At 44.8% G+C, this 25919-nt stretch overlaps 1 protein-coding gene across 5 annotated transcripts in view; it reads left to right on the forward strand.

Annotated features, from left to right (window-relative positions):
* The window catches only part of bdh2 (3-hydroxybutyrate dehydrogenase, type 2), a 166528-nt gene that overhangs the window by 96767 nt on the left and 43842 nt on the right, over positions 1-25919 (forward strand). For all 5 annotated transcript variants that reach the window (XR_009647079.1, XM_060851695.1, XM_060851694.1 and 2 more), the window contains exon 4: positions 23191-23287. Coding sequence is in view for 4 of the 5 variants with exons in the window: in XM_060851695.1 (XP_060707678.1) it covers positions 23191-23287 (97 nt within the window). In the remaining variant the exon portion in view is untranslated. The remainder of the gene's footprint in view (positions 1-23190; positions 23288-25919) is intronic.

A 25919-nucleotide genomic window follows, 5' to 3' on the forward strand; every position in this document is an offset into this window, starting at 1 on the left:
TCTGGACAGATGCATGAGCAGGTGGGGAGCAGCGGGATACAGATGCTTAGGAATTGGGCGATTAGTTTGGACAGTAGATTTGGATCAGCTCAGGCTTGGAGGGCCCAAGGGCCAGTTCCTGGGCTGTAAATTTTCTTAGTTCTTTGTTCTTTGTGTGCACTAAAGCAAAACGCCCATACCAGACACTGGGTAAACATGGGTGGGCCTTGTTTCGATTAGCCAGTGAGGGTGGCACAGAGTTCCAAGGGAACACTTCTCTGTGTGAATGACGAGTGCAATCAGAGTGAGGGCTGAATCTTGTAAACACTGGGTGTTATCAAAAGTTCAGTTATCCAAGTGTTTTAGTGAATGGAGAGTAGGAGTACGACCAGTGTCTTTTCTAACATTGTTCCACAGTACTTGCTTCACTTGCCCAATGTCATGGATACCAGACATTCTTTTAATGCACCGTTCTAACAGTGGAACAACGTTAACGTTGAATCCTTTGGGTTTGTTAGTGCACTTCACACAGTGACACGCATCTCCTACCGAATGGGTTTTGCCATCGCAGGCTGCATTGTACATCAGAATGGTGGAAGAGTGAGCAGATAGCACATGGATCGGAGTGTTTAGCTTAAATACGGAAACTGTTAGCAATAGAAGGGGGATTAGGGTGCATAATATTTTTGGTCTGTCTTCACCTTTCCAGCTTGTCTTGTTAACTGCAGTAGCTACTGATTGCCGAAGCTGTATAAAGGTATTTCTGCCAGCAGCAGTAGGTTGGATAAGAGAAGGTTCCTTCGAGAAGGTCGAGGTTGACAGTTTCAGAGCAATAGATGCCTCAGGGTTCTGTGATTTTGGGTGTTCAATACTGCAATTTGTATGGTTCCTTTTGGGAGAGGAACATTCAAACATTTCAAAGTAACAGTTTTCGGTTAATAGAGTGGCTGTAGTTATGGAATCTCCTGACAACTGGTATAGATGGGTTGTGAAGGTGACAATAATGTCAAAAGTGATGTTTGGGGGTGCAATATGAATAGCTTAAATGAGTTTCAGCTGGGCAGCTGCATTCATAGCTTCCAACAGTATTGGTACAAGTTTCATAGAGCTGACTAATTCAATCTTGAGGGGAAGCAGTGGGGAAAATAATACATTCATCGTCATTGGAGCATGCCCAAACACCAATTCCATTGCCAGTGCAGCCGTGATTACATTAGCATTCTACACCTAAATTGTTGGTTTTATTTCTACAAGTGGCATTGGGGAGACAAGTGGGACACATTCGTGTTCTCACAGTATCAGGAGTAGTGTTCAGAATCACAGTAGATGTAGCAAAACGGGTAGTGGTTGGCAAAGTGAGTGTGGTTAATTTCTGCTGTTTCCTGGTCATCGGGGTTGTCTTGTCGTGAGTGGTAGTAACGCTGTCAGTGATAGTGATGGTGGTAGGTGATGATTTGGTCATTGATGTGGCATCCTCCGAGGTATCGTTTAGATTAGGTTACCTAGGGTGTGGAAACAGGCCCTTCAGCCCAACAAGTCCACACCGACCCTCTGAAGAGTAACCCACCCAGACCCCTTTTCCCTCTGACTAATGCACCTAACACTATGGGCAATTTAGCATGGCCAATTCACCTGACCTGCACATCTTTGGATTGTGGGAGGAAACTGGAGCACCCGGAGGAAACCCACGCAGACACAGGGAGAATGTACAAACTCCACACAGTCACCCGAGGCTGGAATCGAATCTGGGACCCTGGTGCTGTGGCTAACTCCAATTCTGTTTCTAAAACGTGTGCTTCACATTTGCATTTCAGTTCTGTCCAATCTAATTCAAATCCTTCCTCAGTTAATGGATTGATGCCCCTTTTAATACAGCTTTGTTTCCATGATGATTGCTTGGATTTTTCCCATTTTTCTTTAGCTGCATTTTTCCACACGGATATGGGTTGTTTCTTTTTATTCCTGCAACCTTTTTTCCATATCTCCTGTTGAACTTTCCTGTGTGCCTCCCAGACGCCAGTCCTTATTCTGTTGGGCAGCTTTCACCCAATATTCCCCTTAATTGTTTCTCATAATTAGGATACGTACTCACTATCTCTGTTAAGGGACATTTGGGTCGCACCCATATTTATCCTATTTATTGTATATCTTCACAAAATTCTTACCGTTGTCACTTACCTTCGCAAGGTCCCTATTTTTAGTGTCTATTTAAACAATCTCGTTCAGGGTTCCGTCAGGGTGTGTGAGAATGAAATGGGGGAAGTGGCACACAGAAATGCAGACAGAGAGCAACCAAATACAACCTTACCTTGTGGGCCATTGGTCTCAAGTCTGGCCTTTAGATGAATCTCCTTGTTTCCAGTTTCACTCAAACGTATCCCTTGTTGGAACCCTGCTCACAGCTCCAAGTTGTTAAAGGACCTATTTGAGACCGGTCGGGGAATCCCTGATGGACTCGACCTGTAAGTCTCTCTTAGTTCATCCCAGAGATCGTACTCTGTTGTAGTCTGGAATATAAAACTCTTACAGACAATTTAGTTTAAATTATTACCTTTATTTACCAATGGATTGAGTTAAGGTTCTAAACCCTTTAGCAGAGTAGTCTGGATCGGTGTAAATAAGGTGATAACATTTGTTCACTTGTGGAATGTGTGGCAGTACGTCCTTCTCATGCCAGAGGTTGGAGGCGTGCATTTTTCAAAGTAGGATTTCGGGTAACTAAATTTCTGCTTTATATCGAATACTCTTAGCAAAACTCATATTCAACCACTGAGCCACATGTTGCCCCTTTTTATAAGGTCATTTCTGCACTTTTACTCCATTTTTGTGTGATTTTAATGCTAAAATTGAGTTGCAAGCAAATGGTGCGTTTTTCACCTGTATGGATCATAGACTCCCTAAGAGGGAGTTGCCTCTCAACAGCGATATTTTGTATTCTCCTCCTGAACCTTGAAGGGAAAATTGGAAATTGTTGTCTCACTCTCAGGAATCAGTTTGCTTTCATTGGGGCCAAATTTTCCCAATTTTGTGTTGTTTAGAGTGACAGGACTCCATCAAGTGGCCGAAGTTGGTCTGTGCTCAGTGATCCGCAGTGATCAAACTCTGCCACTAGATGGAGCATTTGATTGCCAAGTCTGAAGTAATTGTGTCCTTTGCCTGAGAACTTGCCAACTGAGGGTCAAGTCCCCACTCTCCAAGGGCAGGCCAGTGCAGGAGGCGGAGAGGGAAGATAATGACATTAATATGAAATGTCAAGACTATTTGAAAGGACCTGACTCAGTAAGCTTCGCATGATCAGGAAGGGAGATCCCTTCCAGAGTGATGCACGACTTGAGTGAGGATATATTCAGGGAATTTGGTGGCAACGTGAAAGCAGAGGGGAACGAGGTAATTTTTGCTTGCTTTTGTTTTGGCTCATAATTTGGTTTAAAAACAGGATAAATTGAAGCCCAGGATTAGGGCTCCAGCCCAAGAGTGACATCACTGGTAAACCATAAATTCATTGGTGATCGCTACTAACTTGATTGTCTACAGTGTTATAAAGTTAAAAATCACACAAACACCAGGTTATAGTCCAACAGGTTTATTTGGAAGCACTAGCTTTCGGAGCGCTGCTCCTTCATCAGGTGGTCCCGAAAGCTAGTGCTTCCAAATAAGCCTGTTGGACTATAACCTGGTGTTTGTGTGATTTTTAACTTTGTACATCCCAGTCCAACACCTGCACCTCCAAGTCATGACTACAGGGTTATAAGGTTATAGGTTACAGGGTTATAGGTTTCAGATTGAAGTCAAAAAGTGTAATGCTGGAAAAGCACAGCCAGTCAGGCAGCACCCAAGGAGCAGGAGAGCCGACGTTTCGAGCATAAGCTCTTCATCAGGAATTGGGGGCCCCAAGGGGACTGAGTAATAAATGAGTGGGGGGTGTGGGGAGAAGGTAGCTGGAAATGTGATAGGTGGATGAAGGTGGGGATGATGGTGATAGGTCAGAGAGGAGAGTGGAATGGAGAGGTGTGAAGAAAGATGGACAGGTAGGACAGTTCAAGAGGGCGCTGCTGAGTTGGAGGGTTGGATCTGGGATAAGGTGGGGGGAGGAGAAATGAGGAAACTAGCAAAATCCACATTGATCCCATGTGGCTGGAGGGTCCCAAGGTGGAAGATGAGGTGTTCTTCCTCCAGGTGTTAGGAGGCTAGAACCAGGCAGTGGAGGAGGCCCAGGACTTGCAAGTCCTTGGTGAAATGGGAGGGGGAGTTGAAGTGCACAGCCATGGGGCGATGTGGTTGTTGGGTGTGTGTGTCCCAGAGATGTTCCCCGAAATGTTCCGTGAGCTGGCCTCCTGTCTCCCCAGTGTAGAGGAGACCACTTTGACAGCGATGGACACAGTGGATGAGGTGTTTGGATGTGCAAGAATATCTTTGTCAGATGTGGAAGGATCCTTTGGGGCCTTGGATGGAGATGAAGGGGAAGTGTGGGCACAGTTTTTACACCTCACGCAGTGGCAAGGGGAGGTGCGAGGGGTGGAGGGTCCTGCAGGGGTCAGTGTTGGGACTGCAATTATTGACATTATACATTAATTTTGAAATAGTAATTGGGAACAAAGAAATCAGTGAGTACTTTGCATCATCCTTCACTGTTGAAGACACCAGTGACATACCAGAATTTTGAGAAATTCGGGAGCAGAGGTGAGTGTAATGCTCATCACTGAGGAGGAGGTGGAGGGAAAGCTGAAAGGTCTGAAGGTGGATCAATGATCCAGACCAGATGGACCACACCCCAGGGTTCTGAGCAAGATAGCTGAGGAGATTGTAGAGGCATTGATGGTGATTAGATTCCCTACAGTATGGAAAAGGCCCTTCGGCCCAACAAGTCCACACTGACCTTCTGAAGAGTAACCACCCAGATCCATTCCCTTACCCTGTATTTACCCCTGCCTAATGCACCTAACACTACAGGCAATTTAGCATGGCCAATTCACCTGACCCGCACATCTTTGGACTGTGGGAGGAAACTGGAGCACCCGGAGGAAACCCACACAGACACGGGGAGAACGTGCAAACTCCACACAGTCAGTCGCCTGAGTCGGGAATTGAACCCAGGTCCCTGGCGCTGTGAGGCAGCAGTGCTAACCACTGTGCCACCATGCCGCCCCTTAATGTTATGTCTGACAGATTTGTTAGAATTCTTTTGAGGTGGTAACGAGCAAGTTAGACAAAAGAGAGCCAGTTGACATGGAGCCGTAGAGATATACTGCACAGAAACAGACCCTTCAGTCTAACTCGTCCATGCCAACCACATGTCCTAATCTAATCTAGCCCCATTTGCCAACACTTAGCCCATATCCCTCTAAACCCTTCCTATTCATATACCCATCCAGACACCTTTTAAATGCTGTAATTGTATCAGCCTCCACCACTTCCTCTGGCAGCTCATTCCACACACATACCACCCTCTGCATGAAAACGTTGTCCCTTAGATCTCTTTTAAGCCTTTCTCCTCTCACCCTAACCCTATGCCCCTCTAGCTCTGGACTCACCAACCCAGGGGAAAAACCTTGTCTGTTTATCCTATCCATGTCCTTTATGATTTTTATAAGGTCACCCCTCAGCCTCCAACGCTCCAGGGAAAACAGCCCCAGCCTGTTCAGCCTCTCCCTGTAGCTCAAATCCTCCAACCCTGGCAGCATCCTTGTAAATCTTTTCTGAACCCTTTCAAGTTTCACAACATCCTTCCTGTAGGTGGGAGGTATGATCTATTTGGACTTGCAGAAGTCCTTTGACAAGGTGCCGCACAGGAGTCTGCTCAATAAGATAAGAGTCCATGGTGTTAGGGGCAAGGTACTGGCATGGAGAGAGGATTGGCTGGCTGGCAGAAGGCAGAGAGTGGGCATAAAGTGGTCTTTTTCAGGGTGGCAGCTGGTGACTAGTGGGGTTCCACAGGGATCAGAATTGGGACCACAACTATTCATGTTATACATTAACAATCCTGATGAACTGAGGGTAGTGGGGAGGGAGTGGGGAGGCAGTAGAAGGACTTGGACAGGCTAGCAGAGTGGGCAAAGAAGTGGCAGATGGAATACACTGTGAGAAGGTGTGAGGTTGTGCACTTTGGTAAGAAGAATAGAGACGTGGACTATTTTCTAAATGGGGAAAGGCTTCTGAAATCTGAGGCACAAAGGGACGAGAAAGTCCTAATTCAAGAATCCCTTCAGGTTAACGGTGGCACAGTGGTTAGCACTGCTGCCTCACAGCGCCAGAGACCCGGGTTCAATTCCCGATTCCTGACTGTGTGGAGTTTGCACATTCTCCCCGTGTCTGCGTGGGTTTCCTCCGGGTGCTCCGGTTTCCTCCCACAGTCCAAAGATGTGCGGGTCAGGTGAATTGGCCATGCTAAATTGCCCGTAGTGTTAGGTAGGGGGTAAATGTAGGGGTATGGGTGGGTTGAGCTTCGGCGGGTCAGTGTGGACTTGTTGGGCCGAAGAGCCTGTTTCCACACTGTAAGTAATCTAATTTAACATGCAGGTTCAGTTGGCAGTCAGGAAGGCAAATGCAATGTTTATATTCATTTTGAGAGCGCTAGAAAACAAGGGAAGAGATGTACTGCTGAGGCTGTATAAGGCTCTGGTCAGACTGTGTTTGGAATATTGTGAGCAGTTTTGGGCCCTGTATCTAAGGAAGAACATGTTGACATTAGAGGGGAAAGTTTTACAAGAATGATCCTGGGGTTGAAGGGCTTGTCATATGAGGAACGCTTGAGGACTCTGGATTTGGTGCTCCATGGAGTTTAGAAAGAGATGGGGGGTTTCTGTTGAAACTTAGAGTTTCAAGAGGCCTAGATAGAGTGACATGAAGAAGATGTTTCCTCCAGTAGGAGAGACTAGGACCCAAGGGCACAGCCTCAGAGTGAGCGGGCAACACTTTAGAACTGAGGTTTTTGATTATTCCTTCATGAATTGAGAGCATCCCTGCTTTGACCAGCGTTCATTGCCTATCCCTAATTGTTACGGGTCAACCACATTGCTGTGGGTCTGTAGTCATGTGGAGGCCAGACCAGAGAAGGTTGGCAAAGGCAGGTAAAAACAAGGGCTGCAGAAGCTGGAAACGAGAGTGTAGATTAGAGTGGTGCTGGAAAAGCACAGCAGGTCAGGCAGCATCGAGGAGCAGGAAAATGGACATTTCGGGCAAAAGCCCTTCATCAGGAATAGAGGCAGGGTGCTTGCAGGGTGGAGAGATAAATGAGAGGGGGGTGGGGGGTGGGGAGAAAGTAGCATGGAGTACAATAGGAGAGTGGGGGTGGGGATGGAGATGATAGGTCAGAGAGGAGGGTGGGGTGGATAGGTGGAAAGGAAGATAGACAGGTAGGACAGGTCATGGGGACAGTGCTGAGCTGGAAGGTTGGAACTAGGGTGAGGTGGGGGAAGGGGAAATAAGGAAACTGTTGAAGTCCACATCGATGCCCTGGGGTTGAAGTGTTCTGAGGTGGAAGATGAGGCGTTCTTCCTCCAGGCACCCGCGAGGAGGTTGAGCAATTCATCAACTTCACCAACACATTCCACCCTGACCTTAAATATATCTGGACCATCTCTGACACCTCCCTCCCTTCCTGGACCTCTCCATCTCCATTAATGATGACCAACTGGACACCGAGATTTTTTACAAACCCACTAACTCTCACAGCTACCTGGATTACACCTCTTCCCACCCTACCTCCTGCAAAAATGCCATCCCGTATTCCCAATTCCTCCGCCTCTGCCGTATCTGCGCCCAGGCGGACCAGTTCCACCACAGAACACACCAGATGGCCTCCTTCTTTAGAGACCGCAATTTCCCTTCCCATGTGGTTAAAGATGCCCTCCAACGCATCTCATCCACATCCCGCACCTCCACCCTCAAGACACCACCCCTCCAACGGTAACAAGGACAGAACACCACACCCCCCCCCCCCACCAGTGCTCACCTTCCACCCTACCAACCTTCGCATAAACCAAGTTATCCGCTGACATTTCCGCCACCTCCTAAAAGACCCCACCACCAGGGATATATTTCCCTCCCCACCCCTTTCCGCCTTCCATAAAGACCATTCCCTCCTTGACTACCTGGTCAGGTCCACACCACCCAACAACCCACCCTCCCCTCCTGGCACCTTCCCCTGCCACCACAGGAACTACAAAACCTGTGCCCACACCACCTCCCTCATCTCCATCCAAGGCCCTAAAGGAGCCTTCCACATCCATCAGAGTTTTACCTGCACATCCACCAATATCATTTATTGTATCCGTTGCTCATAGCAGAGCATTTTAGGGAACATCTCCGGGACACCCGCACCAGCCACACCGCCCCGTGGCCCAACATTTCAACTCCCCCTCCCACTCTGCCGAGGACATGGAGGCCCTGGGCCTCCTTCACCGCCGCTCCCTCACCACCAGACGCCTGGAGGAAGAACGCCTCATCTTCCGCCTCGGAACACTTCAACCCCAGGGCATCAATGTGGACTTCACCAGTTTCCTCATTTCCCCTTCCCCCACCTCACCCCAGCTCCAAACTTCCAGCTCAGCACTGTCCCCATGACCTGTCCTCCCTGCCTATCTCCCTTCCCACCTATCCACTTCACCCTCCTCTCTGGCCAATCCCCTCCATCCCCAACCCCACTCACCTATTGTATTCTGTGCTAATTTCTCCCCACCCCCACCCCTCTCTCATTTATCTCTCCACACTTCAGGCTCTTTGCCTCTATTCCTGATGAAGGGCTTTTGCCCAAAACATCGATTTTCCTGCTCCTTGGATGTTGCCTGACCTGCAGGTAAGGATGGCAGTTTCCTTGCCTAAAGGATATTAATGAGCCAGAGGGTTTCTTTTGACAATCGACAATGAATTCAGTTATCATTAGACTCTTCATTCCCGATTTTTTGTTTTACTGAATTCAAGTTTCACTATCTGCCAGGATCTGAACCCAGATCTCTAGAATATTATCTGGGTCTCTGGATTAACAGTTCCAGTGATAATGCCATGAGGTCATCTCCTCCCTATGGGGAAGAAGAGAAATTTCTTCAGCTGGAGGATGATGAATCTGTGGAACTAATTGCCACAGAGGCCAAGTCATCGAGTGAATTTAAGACAGAGATAGACAGATAGATTCTTAATAATCAAGAATTAGAATAATGGGGAGAAGGCAGATAATGGGGGTGAGAAAGATCTCCGCCCTGATCGAATGGTAGAGCAGGCTCGATGGGCTGAATGGACTAATTCTGCTCTTTTGGCTCTCTGTCCCTCACACTCCTTTACACTCCCTCTCACACACTCTGTTTTTCACACTCACACACATGTCTCACACTGCTTTTCAATTCCACACTGTAGTATGTACCTCCTTGCATGTGCACTCTGTCTTGCACACTCTCTCTCACACACTCTGTGTCTCACACACTGTCTCTCACTTTCACACACACTCTCTCTACTCTGTCTCTCTCACTTACCCACACTCACTCTCTCATGCTCTCTCTCTGTCTCGCTCTCTCACTCTATCACTCCTCTCTCGCTCTAACTGTCTGTTTCTCTTTGCTCTCTCTCTCTCGCTCTATCTTTCTTTCTCTCTGTCTCTTGCTCTCGATCTCGCTCTATCTCTCTCTCTTTCTGTCTTGCTCTAGTTCTGTATCACACACACCCTTCCTCTCTCTCACTCACATACACTGTCCTGTATATTGTCTCCACTAATCACTTCCATACCCTGCCCAAAAGTATTCGTGCACCTTCTGTTGCCTGACCCCTCAAATTCCATTCCCATTTCTTCTCCCCAGCAATATTCCTCCCCCTGCACCCGCCCCCCTCAGCAACTTTCCGATTTCCCTTGCGCGTATTCCTTCCCTTGTCCTCTCTGGGGCAATTGATCCTTTCTCCCCATTACTTATAATTGAGCTTTGGAATGGAAACATCCTCAGGAGAATGAATGGTCCCCATTTCTGAATAACAGCAAGTTTGTATTTCCTGGAGAGCTCAGGGTACTGTGTATTCAGAGAGACCATGGAGAGAGACACACGCATACACACCCCATTGCACAAGGACTGGGGATGATGGGGGCAACTCACCTCATTGCATTGTCTCAGCATATTGGAATCTGCATGTGTGACTGTGTAACCTCCAGGAAATTGGCTTGGGCGGAAAGCCAGGGTAAAGACTGAGCATTCGAAGCAGGTGTGTTAGTAGCAGGAAGCTCAGAGTGCTGGCCGGTTCCCACACTGTATCCAAGCAGCTGCAGCTGCCATGCGGGAACCTGAGGAAAGTTTAGATGGAAGCTTCTGTGTATTTAGTATCCTGTAATCAGATTATATATCTTTAATTACTGACCTGGACTGGGTCAAATGCTGCATTCTGCACGCAATTGTCAGCAATCTGACTTTGTCCACAGTCCAGAATAAATAGAATGTAAGGATGTGGCCCTTAACACTGTACATAATAGTTAATGTGTGCTCCCAGCAAGCTTCTGTAGAACTGAAGCGCAACATCATTACTCTTGTTCTTAGATTAACTTCTCTACAGTATGAAAACAGTCCCTTCGGCCCAACCAGTCTACAATGACCCACCAAAGAATAACTCACCCAGACCCAGTCCCCTACCCTATATTTACCCCTGACTAATGCACCTAACACTATGGGCAATTTACCAAGGCCAATTCACCTGACCCGCATATCTTCGGATTGTGGGAGGATACTGGAGCACACCCACACAGACACAGGGACAATGTGCAAATTTCACATTGCATAAGGTTGGAATTGAGCCTGAGTCCCTGCCGCTGTGAGACAGCAGTGCTAACCACTGAGTCACCATACCACCCGGGGTTCTTAAACCCAGTTGTGATGTAGGCCAATGTGCCATTTTCTTCCTAACTGCTTGCTGTGCTTGGGTGTTAGCTTTCAGCGATTTATGGATAAGGACACCAAGGTCCCTTTGGACATCACACTTCCCAAACTGTCAACATTTCTGACATATTCTGCACCTACACCACTCCTCTTTCCGAAGTGCATCAACTCACACTTACCCACTTTATATTCCATCTGTCACACACTCGGCCAATTCCCCTTGAAGGTTCTCTGCATCTCTCACAGCACACGTTTCTAATTTCATCATCCCACAGACTTGGAACTATTATGGTTTTTCCTATATTCAAAACATCAAGATTTATTGCGAACCGCTGAAGTGGAAACACTGATCCTTGCAGTGCCCTCTCATCACAATCTACCGATCACAGAATCACTGATTTATCCTACTCTGTTTCCATTAACCCATCCTCAGTCCATGCCTGTAGATCACCCATATTCTATGAGTTCTCATTTTGTTCTGAGCCATGTTATTGGGAGGAGTGTGCATCAGTCAGTGTTGCTGTGAGACAGACTGGGAGCACAGCCCTGGGTGAGGAGCACAGCAGGAGCAGAGAGGCCCCTCTTCCTATCTGCCAGATCTATATTGAAACTTATTGGCTGCATCAGGCCGTGCACATTGGGAAGGGTGGATCTGGTTTCCTTGCTGCAGAGTGCTCCGAATAGTTGGACTGTTGTGTATCAGTTGACGCTTGTGGAAAAACCTGCAAACAAGCTACGACATGCCCTTCAGGTAGTGGTCAGCACGTAGCATCCTCGAGACCGGGAGGGAAAAGGAGAGGGAGGATCTTGTCAGGTTGTTCCCTGAGCAGACTGTCAGTCACTTGGTAAAATGCCTCATCACCAGAACTTTCCAACAAGCACCAAGACATCACTTGGCTGGTGGTGAGAAGTGCACACCTGGTCTCTGTACGTTACCAATGCTGCCCTCAAAGTGGCTACACTGGTAAAGAGACTGTCTCACATCTCCTGCTGGAGTGTGCCTTTGCAAGGGAAGGCTGGAGAGAGAAGCCATGCTTTTTATTAAGGTTTACCCTGAGCAGCTCCATGACGTGGGACTCTGTGTTCTCCAGCCTGGTCCTCAGGACGCACATGGAAACAAACATCAACTGCCTGGAGGACCATCGACTCTGTGAAAGACACTCATTGCTCTGCCCGTAACTTGCTGGTCTTCCAATTGAAGGATGCTGCCAGACCTGCTGTGCTTTTCCAGCACCACTCTGATCTAAACTCTGGTTTCCAGCATCTGCAGTCCTCACTTTTTCCAGTTGAAGGAGTTGACCCCAACTGAGTGTTGCAGACTGACACATTCCAAGGTCCAGGACAACGTGTTGAGGGAAGCGCTGAAGCTTGGGGCAGCTGCTGCCAAGGCGAGGTGGGAAAAGACCACCGTGTGAGGTCCCTCTCCAAACAATAAAGACAGCGAAAGTGAGGTCTGCAGATGCTGAATATCAGAGTCGAGAGTATGTTGCTGAGAAAGCACACAGGTCAGGCAGCATCCGAGGAGCAGGAAAAATCGACGTTTCAGGCATAAGCCCTTCATCAAGAATGAGGCTGGAAGCCTCGGGGGTGGAGAGCTAAATGGGAGGGGTGGGGCTGGGGAGAAGGTAGCTGAGAGTACAATAGGTGGGTGGAGATGGGGGTAAAGGTGAGAGGTCAGAGAGGAGAGTGGAGTGGATAGGTGTGAAGGAAGATCAACAAGTAGGACAGGACATGAGGACAGTGCTGAGCTGAAAGGTTGGGATTGGGGTAAGGTTGGAAGGGAGGGGAAATGAGGAAACTGGTGAAGTCCACGTTGATGTCACGGGGTTGGAGGGTCCCGAGGCAGAAGACGAGGTATTCTTCCTCCAGGCGTCAGGTGGTTAGGGAGGGATGACGGAGGAGGCCCAGAATAAGTAAGGTCTGTTCAGATGTCAGACTCTCCTATTGCCTACTATCCTGCATGTGTGTAAACAGGAATGAGTGTTAACAGGATCCTGCACTAATGAGTGTAAACAGTAATGAGTGTAAACAGTAATGAGTGTAAACGGTAATGAGTGTAAAACGGTAATGAGTGTAAACGGTAATGAGTGTAAAACAGTAATGAGTGTAAACATTAATGAGTGTAACACAGTAATAAGTGTAAACAGTAATGAGTGTAAAACGGTAATGAGTGTAAACAGTAATGAGTGTAACACAGTAATAAGTGTAAAACGGTAATGTGTGTAAAACGGTAATGAGTGTAAACAATAATGAGTGTAAAACAGTAATGAGTGTAAACATTAATGAGTGTAACACAGTAATAAGTGTAAACAGTAATGAGTGTAAAACGGTAATGAGTGTAAACAGTAATGAGTGTTAACACAGTAATAAGTGTAAACGGTAATGAGTGTAAAACGGTAATGAGTGTAACACAGTAATGAGTGTAAAACAGTAATGAGTGTAAAACGGTAATGAGTGTAACACAGTAATGAGTGTAAACGGTAATGAGTGTAACACAGTAATGAGTGTAAAACGGTAATGAGTGTAAAACGGTAATGAGTGTAACACGGTAATGAGTGTAAACGGTAATGGGTGAAACACAGTAATGAGTGTAAAACGTAATGAGTGTAAACGGTAATGAGTGTAAACGGTAGTGAGTGTAAAACAGGAATGAGTGTAAACATTAATGAGTGTAACACAGTAATAAGTGTAAACAGTAATGAGTGTAAAACGGTAATGAGTGTAAACAGTAATGAGTGTAACACAGTAATAAGTGTAAAACGGTAATGTGTGTAAAACGGTAATGAGTGTAAACAATAATGAGTGTAAAACAGTAATGAGTGTAAACATTAATGAGTGTAACACAGTAATAAGTGTAAACAGTAATGAGTGTAAAACGGTAATGAGTGTAAACAGTAATGAGTGTTAACACAGTAATAAGTGTAAACGGTAATGAGTGTAAAACGGTAATGAGTGTAACACAGTAATGAGTGTAAAACAGTAATGAGTGTAAAACGGTAATGAGTGTAACACAGTAATGAGTGTAAACGGTAATGAGTGTAACACAGTAATGAGTGTAAAACAGTAATGAGTGTAAAACAGTAATGAGTGTAACACAGTAATAAGTGTAAAACGGTAATGAGTGTAAAACGGTAATGAGTGTAACACGGTAATGAGTGTAAACGGTAATGGGTGAAACACAGTAATGAGTGTAAAACGTAATGAGTGTAAACGGTAATGAGTGTAAACGGTAGTGAGTGTAAAACAGGAATGAGTGTAAACAGTAATGAGTGTAAAACGGTAATGAGTGTAAAACAGTAATGAGTGTAAACGGTAATGAGTGTATAACAGGGTGCAACCGCAGGAAGGTCTGAGGAATGTCCAATTCCAGTGCGATGTTTGTTTTTTTTTGCAAAGATTGTACAGAACTGTTATCGTACCCTTTGTATGTATTTATAGATAATCTTCTGTGAATAAAGTATATTTTGCAGTAAAAAACACAGGAAACCAGGTCCGTCATTGGTGGATATTTCTCCCATATCTGCTTCCATTGACAATTGGTTTCAAACAGGAACCATTATTACCTGTGACGGGTGCACTTAGAAAGTTCCCTTTTAAAGTACATAACATTGAACTGAGCCAAGGTGGCTGGGCAGCGATGTTGTACAGCTGTAGTATGTGGGAGCTGGCGGTCACTAGTATGAACCATGGTGATCACAGCTACAACAGCCTTGGCTGCTTGAGGAGCTACAGCTCTGAGTTGATGAGTTGGAATCTGAACTACAGACACTGCAACACATCGGAACAGGGGAGAGGTATCCACATGCTGTTTCAGGAAACAGTCAGGCCCCTCCGATTAATTTCATCCAGTTTAATCTGGGGTCAGGAACAGGAGGGTGTGACTATGAATGAGGCAGGTATTGGGATCCAGAATTTGTAGGAGGCTTAGACATTGTCTGAGACCAGTAGGTTTGAGGTTCTTACTCCAAGTGTGGACTAGCCTGTAGAGAGGCTGAGCAAACTGACCACAGTGTTGGTACAGAGAACCATTCAAGGAGAGAGAGAGAGAGAGAGAAAGAGAAAGAGCAGAGAAATGGAGCAGTAATATGGAGATGCCAGGGTCAATGGAATATATACAGAGGAACCTCGATTATCCGAATACCAATTATCCGAAAATCGGATTAACTGAAGGAGATCTTGAGGTCCCGATAGAAACATTACATCAAAGGCGAGTTTCCAACACTGATCGTGTCTTTTGTTTACAGTGATTAAACAGGCACCGTCTCCAAATGAGTGACCTCCTGCCCTCTCTCTCTCTCCCCCCACACTTTCCCTGGAGTTCTATAGAGGGGTGAACCCTAAATCCCCCTTCCCCGTTAGTGTAGATTGAGGATTGGTTAACACACGGAAAACAGTTATTTGGGACTAAAACCTGAAAGAACTACAGAAGCTGTAAATCAGAAACAAAAACAGAAATTGCTGGAAAAGCTTAGCAGGTCTGGCAACAGCTGTGGAGAGAAATCAGAGAAACCCCCCTCTTTCGAGGAAGGATCACTTGACCTGAAATGTTAACTCTGATTTCTCTCCACGAATGCTGTTAGACCTGTTGAGCTTTTCTCGCAGTTTGTGTTTTTGTTAGATGTTTGGGGCAAGTGGGTTCTTTTCCTAAAAAAAAAATCAAAAGCCGTCTGTTTCTAATTGTTTCCTAAACATACTGCTCGAGAAAATCATGTAGATATGAGGAACTTGTCCTCCACAGCATTAGTGCTCATGAGATTTCCCCAGTCTATTTGTAAATTGAAATATCTATGATTACTGCATCATTCTTCTTACACGCACATCCAATTTCCTGGTGTACTCAGTATCCCACATTACTGGACTGTGTTGTATTCCTATACATAGCTCCAGCCAACATTTACCACCCCAGCTATTTCTTAGCTCTATCCAGACACATTCTGCATCTTGTTTTTTCTGATCCAATATCCTCTCTCTCACTAAAGAATTAACTTGACCTGTAATTATCAGCTCGAAACGTCGAATTCTCTATTCCTGAGATGCTGCCTGGCCTGCTGTGCTTTGACCAGCAACACATTTGCAGCTGTAATTATCAGCACCTCCTTTTTCTTATAGTCTCTCCTTCCTAAATGTTGAGTGTCCTTGAATATTCAGTTGTTAGTCTCGGTCACCGTACAGCCACCATTCCCAAATTGGCAATGAGACAATGATGATCATCATGGCAATTACAAGCTTAGATTAAGTCTGAGTATTTGATTTCTAGAACTGGAAAAGTTGCAGTGGAATCATATCAAATGGAGTAAGCAAAGGTCAGGAACATGTTTTATTTTCACACAGAGTGGTGTGGGTACTTGGAGCTCATTGTCTGAAAGGAGGGCAGAAACAGAAAACCTCAAGGTATTTAAGACCTGTTTGGATGAACCCTTACAGTGCTTTAGCGTATAAGGCTATGGGCTAAGTGCCTGAAAACGAGATTACAATAATCAGTGTGGGCATGATGGGTCAAAGAGTCTCTTTCTATGCTGCAAAACTCTTTGACTAAATGATTCTAACTTTGCAATTGAATCAGTTTTGATTGAATCCTGTTTGATTTATTCTGAAAAAAATTTAAATAGACTCTTATCATCCCATTTTACTGACTTCCAAACCTTTGAACAGTGCTGACAATGTTTATTTTGAGCTCTATACTGTCTGACTTTCCCAATATGAAGAGCCTTGCGATGTTTTATAATAAGTGTGCTATTGAAGCGCATCCTGCTGCTGATCTGGTGGGTAGGTTTATGTTTTGATAGAATATATAGTAAAACAAGACCAGCACTAGGTGATGTTGTTGTGTTATAATCACTCAGCAGTGCTGATGAGAGATGTATTGGAATCCTGAACCACAATGCCTGGCTGAGTATAAAAGTTTAATATTGCTGACAAAAGATAATTTGGTGCTTTTCATCCTGCTCTCTTTGTCCCTATTTTGTTGTGATGTGATCCCAGTACTTGGATTTACATCCCTAGGACTGGCAGATCATAGAGTCAGAGATGTACAGCATGGAAACAGGCCCTTCGGTCCAACTCATCCATGCTGACCAGGTATCCTAACTTAAGCTAGTCACATTTGCCAGCATTTGACGCATATCTCTCTGGTAGCCCTTCCTATTCATGTGTCCATCTAGATGCCTTCAAAATATTGTAATTCTATCAGAAGTTGAATTAAGAAGTTTTGTTGGAAATAGAATATAGGGATCTTTACTGTGTATCTAACCCCATGCTATCCCTGTCCTGGAAGCATTGATCAGCACATATCAAGCAACATTTCCTTTTCTGAGGAAGGGTCACTTGACCCAAAATGCTAACTCTAATTTCTCTCCACGGATGCTGCTAGACTTGCTGAGCTTTTCCAGCAATTTTTGTTTTTTGTTTCACATTTCCCTTTGGCTGTTTGCAGTAAGCAGGGTAACTGGCCTTTCCCAACCAGGCTGCATTTGGAATATTTTCAGCACTGGCTCCAAAGGCACACCAGGTTCTACACTTGGACAATGGTCACTGGATAATCCTGACTGTGTGAAGAATGATCAATTGTAAATTGGACTTGCAGAGTGGCATGTACTGGAAGCAACATTTATCAATAGGTAGAGTCTCCATTGTCCCAAAGGATCATTGAGCTGCTCTCAATAGAGAGAGACAACTGTGTGCTGAGTTTAGTCTGGGGATCATTACCCCTCAGGCGAGGGGGAAGGTGGACAAGATGGGACCTGGATGGTAGTCTCAGGCAGCACAAGAACCAAACCTGTGCTGTGGGCATCACTCTTCATCAGAAACCAGCCATCCAGCCAAGTGAGAGAACCGTTTCCTGATACATCAATGTATCAGGCAGACAGAATGAACACGCACATACACTGCATCTGTTTCAGCTCAACAAAATAGGCCACAGTCATTCACTGTTCATTTCCCAGGGCAAAGTCAGAATCGATCAGAATCAAACCTTCTGGCATAAAATCTAGACAAAGCTTAGCTATTAAATATCAATCAAACTGTTACACCTTCCATCGTAAAACCTCTAGCAATTAAAGTCTCCTTTTCAACCAATCAAAATGCCTCTCGACAGAAACTCAAATGTACTCACCATGTAAAAATAATAGCTACAAGAGCAGGTCAGAGGTTAGGGATACTGTGGCTGGTAACTCCCCTCCTGACCCCCCAACGCCTGTCCATCATCTACAAGGCACACGTCAGGAGTGTGATGGAATACTCCCCACTTTCCTGGATGGGGGCAGCTCCAACAACACTAAAGAAGCTTGACACCATCCAGGACAAAGCAGCCAACTTGATTGGCACCACATGTTGGGGCGGCAGGGAGACTCAGTGGTTAGCACTGCTGCCTCGCAGCGCCAGGGATCCGGGTTCAATTCCAGCCCCGGGTGACTGTCTGTGTGAGTTTCTTCTGGGTGCTCCGGTTTCCTCCCACAGTCCAAAAAGGTCAGGTGAATTGGCTATACTACATTACCCCATGGTGTGTTCACGGATGAGTAGGTTAGGTGTATTAGTCAGGGGTAAATGTAGATTAAAAGGGTAGGGGAATGGGTCTGGAGGGGGGAATACTCTTTGGTGGTGTGGACTTGTTAGGCCAAATGGCCTGTTTCCACACTGTAGGGATTCTATGAAAATAAAAGAAGCAATGTGAGAGGATGGAAAAAGAAAGGGAGTCCAAAAATCTCCTATACAATTATAAGTAGTCTTTTCTCCTTCATAGACACACTCTCAGGATCCAGGATGGTTTGCTTCCCTTGCGATTTGATGGGATGGTGAGGTGGTTTTTCAGTTCAATGTGCAAGTTTCAGACTCTGCTGTGTGTGGGTCAGGCGGTGATTAAGGGACCAATAGACAAGCTGTTTGGAGGCTGATGCATTCTCTCTACACCTTGTGATAAAAGGAGGCATGGGATTGATTAGGAAGTAAAAACGGTGATTATGCGTGAAGGCCATTGTCATGGCTGAGGTACTAACTGAGTATGTTATGTCTCTCTTCAACAAGGGAACAGATGCGCATAAAGCATAATTTGAAAAGAGGTAATTGAATTTATGAAGGCTCAGAAAATTGATCCTAGGACTATGAGACATTGGAAATGATGTTGATCAATCAGCTCATCAACTCCGTTTTGCCGTTCAATAATAGTTCGAGACAAAGGGTTTCACCGAAAGGAGGATAACACCCAGAACATTGACTTCACCTCCTGATGCTGCCTGTCTTGCTGTGTTCTTCCAGCCTCCTGCCTGTCGACTTTGCCATTCAATTATATCATGGTTGATCTGATAATCCTCCCCTTCATGTTCCTTTTCCCGATAAAACCTTGGATTCTCTTAATGATTAAATACCTGTCTGTCTCAGCCTTAAATATACTTAACAGCCCAGTCTCTACAGCCCCGTGTAGTAAACAATCCCACAGATTCACTAACCTCTGATTGAAGAAGTTTCTCCCCATCTCTGTTAAATGTGTGACCCCTTAGTTTGAGATTATACCCTCTGGTCCTAGACTCTCCCACAGGAGAAACAGCCTTTCTGCATCTTCCCTGTCAAGGCCCTGAAGAATCTCATGTTTCATTAAGATTTCCTCTTATTCTTCTAAACTCTAATTAGAAAGGCATAACCTGCTGAATCTCTCCTCATACCCAGGGTCAGCTTGTGAACCTTCTCTCAACTACCTCCAATGTCAACCGGGCAGAAGTGGGTAGTGCAGATACTGGAGATTAGAATCAAGGTCAGAGCGGTGCTGGAAAAGCGCAGCAGGTCAGGCAACATCCGAGGAGCAGGAAATCGACGTGAAGGACTTTTGCCTGAAACGTCGACTCTCCTGATCCTCAGATGCTGCCTGACCTGCTGTACCTTTCCAGCACCGCTCTGACCTTACCTCCAATGTCACTCTATTTCTTAGGTAAGGGAACACAAATTCCAGTAATGGCCTGACTAATGCCTTGTACAGTTTTAGCAAGACTTTCCCATTTTTCTACTCCCTTCCCTTTGAAACCAAGGCCCTATCATCCTATTTCTGATTTATGCTCTAGGACCCTGTTGTAGCTCCCCCTTATCCTGCCAAAGAGCGTAAACTAATATTTTCCCACATTGTGTTTGATCTGCCAGATTTGTGTCCATTGGTATCATGTTGCTACAGACTCTGTGTGCCATCCTCATCACTTGCCCTCCCACCTCTTTATATATCATCCGCACATTTTATGACAGTACAGTCACTTTACTCATCCACATCATTAATATCTACACAATACTCTACTAGTTACAGGTCACTATCTTGAAAATGCCTTCCTTATCCCAATCCTGTTCTTTGGTCACCGGTTATGTACCCATGGTAATACACTTTGCAACCCAACCCCACCATCGCTGACACCATGGGCACTTATCTCATTAAGTAGTCAAAACACCTTCTGGAAACGCAAATAAATTACAGCTACTTATCATTACTCTATCCTTCTTGTTACCTGTTCAAAGAATTCTAATAAATTTGTCAGGCATAATTCCCCCTTTGTGAGGCTTAGCCAACTCTGGTTAGTCACATGTTTTTTTAAATGATTGGATATTACATCCTTTATCATAGATTCTAACATTTTCCCAATGAGAAATGTTAAGCTAAAGTAGCCTACAGTTACCTGCTTTTCTGTCTGCTTCCCCTATTGAACAATGGGGTTACATTCACAGTTTTGGCTTCTAGAATGCATCCATTATCGCTGTGGCAATTTCCTTTAATATATTCAGGTGCAGCCAATCAGGTCCCAAGGACATGTCAACATTTAGCCTTGTACACCTTCCTGGTACTTTTCCCTAGCGGTAGTTATTGCGTTTGTTTCTCTTGCCCCCTGATTTGGTATTTTGGAATCCTGTTAGTGCCTTCCACTGTGAAGACTGATGCAAAGTATTTATTTAACTCTCTTGTCTTTCATTTGATCCCCATTATTATTTCCCCATAGCGGAGGTGTTAGTGGTGGTCTTTCAGGAATCACTAGAGCTAGGAACGGTCCCAGAGGACTGGAAAATCACTAACATGACACTCCTGTTTAAAAAGGGAGTAAGGCAAAGGCATAAAATTAGAGGCCGCTTGGCCTAATCTACGTTGGGTTAGATTTTGGAGTCCATTGTGAAGGATGAGATTTCTGAATACTTGGAAGTGTACAGTAAAATAGGTCAAAGTCAACATGGTATCATCAAGGGGAGGTCATGCAAAATAAATCTGTGAGGATTATTTGAGGAGGTAACAAGCAGGTTAGACCAAGGAGAGCCAAGGGATGTTGTCTGCCTGGACTTCAAGAAAGTCTTTGAAAAGATGTCACACTGGAGAATGCTGAGTAAGATAAGGGCCCACGGTATTCGAGGCAGGATAGAAGCCTGGCTGTCTGGCATTGGCAGAGAGTGGGGATAAAAGAGTCCTTCTCAGTATGGCAGTCAGTGACAAGTGGTGATCCGCAAGAGTCAGTGTTGGGACCACAGCCTTTCACTTTTTATATGTTAATGATCTCGTTGAAGGAACTGAGGGCATTCTGGCTCGGTTTGCAGAAAATACAAAGATAGATAGAGGGACACATAGCATTGAGGAGGCAGGGAGGCTGCAGAAGGATTTGGACAGATTAGGAGAGTGGGCAGAGAAGTGGCAGATGGAATACAACATGGGAAAGTGTGAGGTCACGCACTTTGGCAGGAAGAATAGAGGCATGGACTACTTTCTAAATGGGGAGAAAATTCAGAAGTCTGAAGTGTAAAGAGACTTGGAAGTTCTAGTCCAGGATTCTCTCAAGGTAAACTTGCAGATTGAGTTGTTAGAAAAGCAAATGCAATTATGGTATTTATTTTGAGAGGACTTGAATATAAAAACAGGATGTACTTCTGAGACACTGTAAAGCTCTGGTCAGACCACATTTGGAGTATTTTACACAGTTTTGGGCCCCATATCTCGGGAAGGATGTACTGGCCCTGGATGTTCAGAGGAGGTTCATGAGAATGGTCCCAGGAATGAAAAGCTTAACATATGAGGAACGTTTGAGGAATCTGGGTCTATACTTGTGGGAGTTTAGAAGGATGAGGTGGATCTAATTGAAATCAATAGAATACTAAACGGCCGAGACAGAGTGGATGTTTCCATTGATAGGAGAGACTAGGAGCTGAGGGCACAGCCTTAGAGTAAAGAGAAGATCTTTTAGAACAGAGTTAAGGAGAAACTTCTTCAGCCAGAGAGTGGGGAATCGATGGAATTCACTGCCACAGAAGGCTGTGGAGGGCGGGGCATTGAGAATATTTAACACTGAGATAGATAGGTTCTTGATTGTCAAGGGGATAAAGGGTTACACGGAGAAATCAGAAGAATGGGTTGAGAAACTTATCCTATTCCTGATGAAGGGCTTTTGCCTGAAACGTCGATTTTCCTGCTCCTCAGATACTGCCTGACCTACTGTGCTTTTTCAGCCCCACTCTAAACTGAGAAACTTAACAGCCATGATTGAATGATGGAGCAGACTCGATGGGCTGAATGGCCTAATTTCTGCTCCCCATGTCTTATGTTCTTATGGGGCCCTATGTTCACTTCAGCCCTTTCTAAATATTTAAAGGAGCTCTTACAGTCTGCCTTGACATTACTTTCTACTTTACCTTCAAAATTTATTTTCTTCCATCTTTGTTATTTTGTTGGTCAAATTTTATTAGTTTTTAAAACTTCCTCAATCCTTTGGCTTCCCACTAATGTTTGTCACATTGTGTGCTTTGATGCTATCTATAACTTCCTTAGTTAACCATGATTGGTTTAACCTTTTCATCAAGTATTCCTTCCTTACTGGGCTTTTTTTTGTGTGTCATGAACTGTTTTCTGAAATATCTGCCGTTATTCCTCCACCTTCTTTGCTGCTGCACCCCTTCTCCAGTCCAGCCCAGCCAGCTCTGCCCTGCCCTCATTCCTTTGTTATTGCTCTGAGTTTAGCACTGTTGTTTTCAACCTGAGTTACTCAATCTCAAACTGAATTGTTAATTCGGCCATGCTGCAGATGCTGATGCAGTAGAGAATTCTGAAGAAACGTTTTTGAGCAGAGCGTGAAAGACTGGAATTTACTACATGGGAGTGGTGGAGGTGAATGGTATTGATACATTTAATGGGATGTGTGGGAAAAAGGTGGAGGGAATTGTGCTGATAGAGTGAGATTAAGGTTGGACAGGACAAAATTTGACTGGACCATAACACTCATGGGTTAGTTGAGCTAAGGGTGTGTCACATATCCTGTGTAATTCTGCATAAGATGCATTGTATGTCTTTGTGAATTCTCTATTATTGTCCCCTTATTGCTAAGTGATAAACTAACCTGAATTTCTGTTCAACATTTTTGTTTCCTAACAGGTATTGAAACAAAAGTACTGGATGTGACTCAGAAAGTGCAAGTAGAAATGCTGGCCATGGACATTGAAAAAATTGATGTTCTGTTCAACTGTGCAGGGTAATATTGATATTAAAATTAAATATCTTTTCAGATAAATCTTCTCATGGCAAAGAAATCGATATTTGTCTTTTGCCTTTATATTGCCAATAATTTAGACCATTGTTACTTTTAGAGAGTGCATGAACTCACTTCCAAATGTACTAGGTGTCAATAACATACACAATAAGTTGATAGCCTGTTGATGAAAAATTGAACCTAAATATGTGGAACATTATTCATGAGAACAATAATCAAGATGTTAAGGATAGAATGAAATAATTTAATGTTTGGAAGTAGATTACCATTTACTCAGGCATGTTTTAATTTCAAGGAATGAAACCCAAATTGTTTAGGGGAGGCACAGTGCCGTGGTGATGTCACTGGAAGAGTAATTTGGAATCCCAGGCTAATGTTTTGAGGACAATGTGGCAAGTGGTGAGGGAACCAACGAGACTGATTTCACCCTGTCCTCACCGATCTACTTGCCACAGGTGCACCTGGTGATGACAGCATTGAAAAGAATGAACAGCACACAGTCCTTCTGGAGACAAAGTTCCATGTTTGCTTTAGGAAGGCCCTTTGTTGTGCTGCACGGTGCTACATCACTTTGCTAAGTGGGTGGGGCTTAAAACAGATCTGGCAATTTAAAACTGTGACTTGGAGATGCAAGACAAAACTAAAGACCCATAAGTCTACTCTCCATCATCAGGAATGTGATGGAAAGTGTTGGACTGGGGACAAAGTTAAAAATCACACAACACCAGGTTTGTTTGGAAGCTCTAGCGTTTGGAGCAACAACCCCCTGATGAAGGAGCAGCGCTCTGAAAGCTCGTGCTTCCAATTAAACCTGCTGGACTATAACCTGGTGTGGTGTGATTTTTAAATTTAAAACAGGGCATTCATGAGGCACTTTGTGCCATCAAGGGAAGCAGAATTGTATTTGACCACAATTTGTGACCTCGTGGCCCAACATATATCCTATTGTCCTCAAACCATGAGAACAACACCGGTTCAGTGAAGAGGAGGAGCAGTAGCAGCAGGTCAGTTCTGCTAGAACACGCATTTCTTCAACGCAAATTGGCTATAACACAGTTGAAGAATTTAGACCGTAACTTGTAGAATGCAAACTTTCCTTCCCAGTATTGTCTATAATACATTTCCAGTCCCATCGGTTTAAATGGTGCGGCTGTGACATGATTTTTCTTTTTACTTGAGATCACACGGGAATAATCACATTGCCTCAGAACAGACTGCAGGAACCCTGTGAAGCTGCACAGCAGGATTGGCTGCATAAGCAGCATGCAGTAAACTGGACTAAGTGATCAAGTAACCAACAGTTAAGATTTGAGTGCTGCAGTCCTGTACAGCCTGTCATGAACTGTGGTGGACAATTAAATAACTCTGACAGATCAGGCTTGTCAAATATCCCCACCCTCAATCACGAGAGGACAAGTGCAGCAGTGTGAAGGGCGAGGCTAATATAAGTTGAGCCAAAAGGAACAAGTGGCTGATCCATTTCAGCCTCTCCCAGAGGATCACAGCATCACAGATGGTAATGAATTTGGTTCACTCTCTGTGATGTCGAGAAATAGCTGAAGATACTGGGTACAGCAAAGGCTTGTGCCAGTATTCTAACAATGATATTAAAGACTTGTGCCACGAATAGTGTTAAAGAACCTGCCACTCCCCTAGCTAAGTTTTGCAATATTGGCATCTACCCAACAGTGTGGAAATTGCCCAGCTGTATCCTGTGCACTAAAAGCAAGACAAAACTAAAGACCTATAAGTCTACTCTCCATCATCAGGAGCGTGATGGAAAGTGTTGGTGATAGCGTTATTCTTTCACTGGGGAACTGGATAAAGTGCTCACTGATGCTCAACTTAGTTTCTGTCAGGGCTGTCAGCTCCTGACCTTGTGACAGCTCTGGTCCAAGTTCAGACAGACAGAAGAGTTAAAGTCCAGAAGTGAAGTGGAGTTGCAGCTTTTGACATCAAGGTCACATTTGACCAAGTGTGGCATCAGGGAACTATAGCAAAACTGGACTCCGTCAGAATCAGGACAAACTCTCCATTGGTTAGAGTCATAGCTGGCACAGAGAAAATGGTTGTTGTAGTAGGAGACCAATCATCTCAGCTCCAGAACATCTCTGCAAGGATTCTCTTGGGGGAATAATGTAGACTCAGCCATCTTCAGCTGCTTCATCAATGACTTCCTCTCCTTCATAAGGTCAGTCATGGGATGTTCACTGATGATTGCATATTCATCATTTGCAACTCTTCAGATACTGAAACAGTCTGTGTCCAGACATGGACAATATTCAGGCATACGCTAGTAAATTGGAAGTAATATTTGCACTGCACAAGTGCCAGGCAATGACCATCTCCAACAGTACACGATCTAACCATCACTCCTTGATGTTCAATGGCATTACCGTGACTGAATCCCTAACTATCAACATTCTGGGGGTTACCATTAATCGGGAACTGAACTGGACTAGCCATATAAATGCTGTAACTGTTAATGAAGGTTAGGGACTTGAATTCTTGGGGCAGCACGGTGGCACAGTGGTTAGCACTGCTGCCTCACAGCGCCAGAGACCTGGGTTCAATTCCTGCCTCAGGAGACTGACTGTGTGGAGTTTGCATGTTC

The sequence above is a fragment of the Hemiscyllium ocellatum genome, chromosome 36 (genome assembly GCF_020745735.1).
Source record: "Hemiscyllium ocellatum isolate sHemOce1 chromosome 36, sHemOce1.pat.X.cur, whole genome shotgun sequence".
NCBI lineage: Eukaryota > Metazoa > Chordata > Chondrichthyes > Orectolobiformes > Hemiscylliidae > Hemiscyllium > Hemiscyllium ocellatum.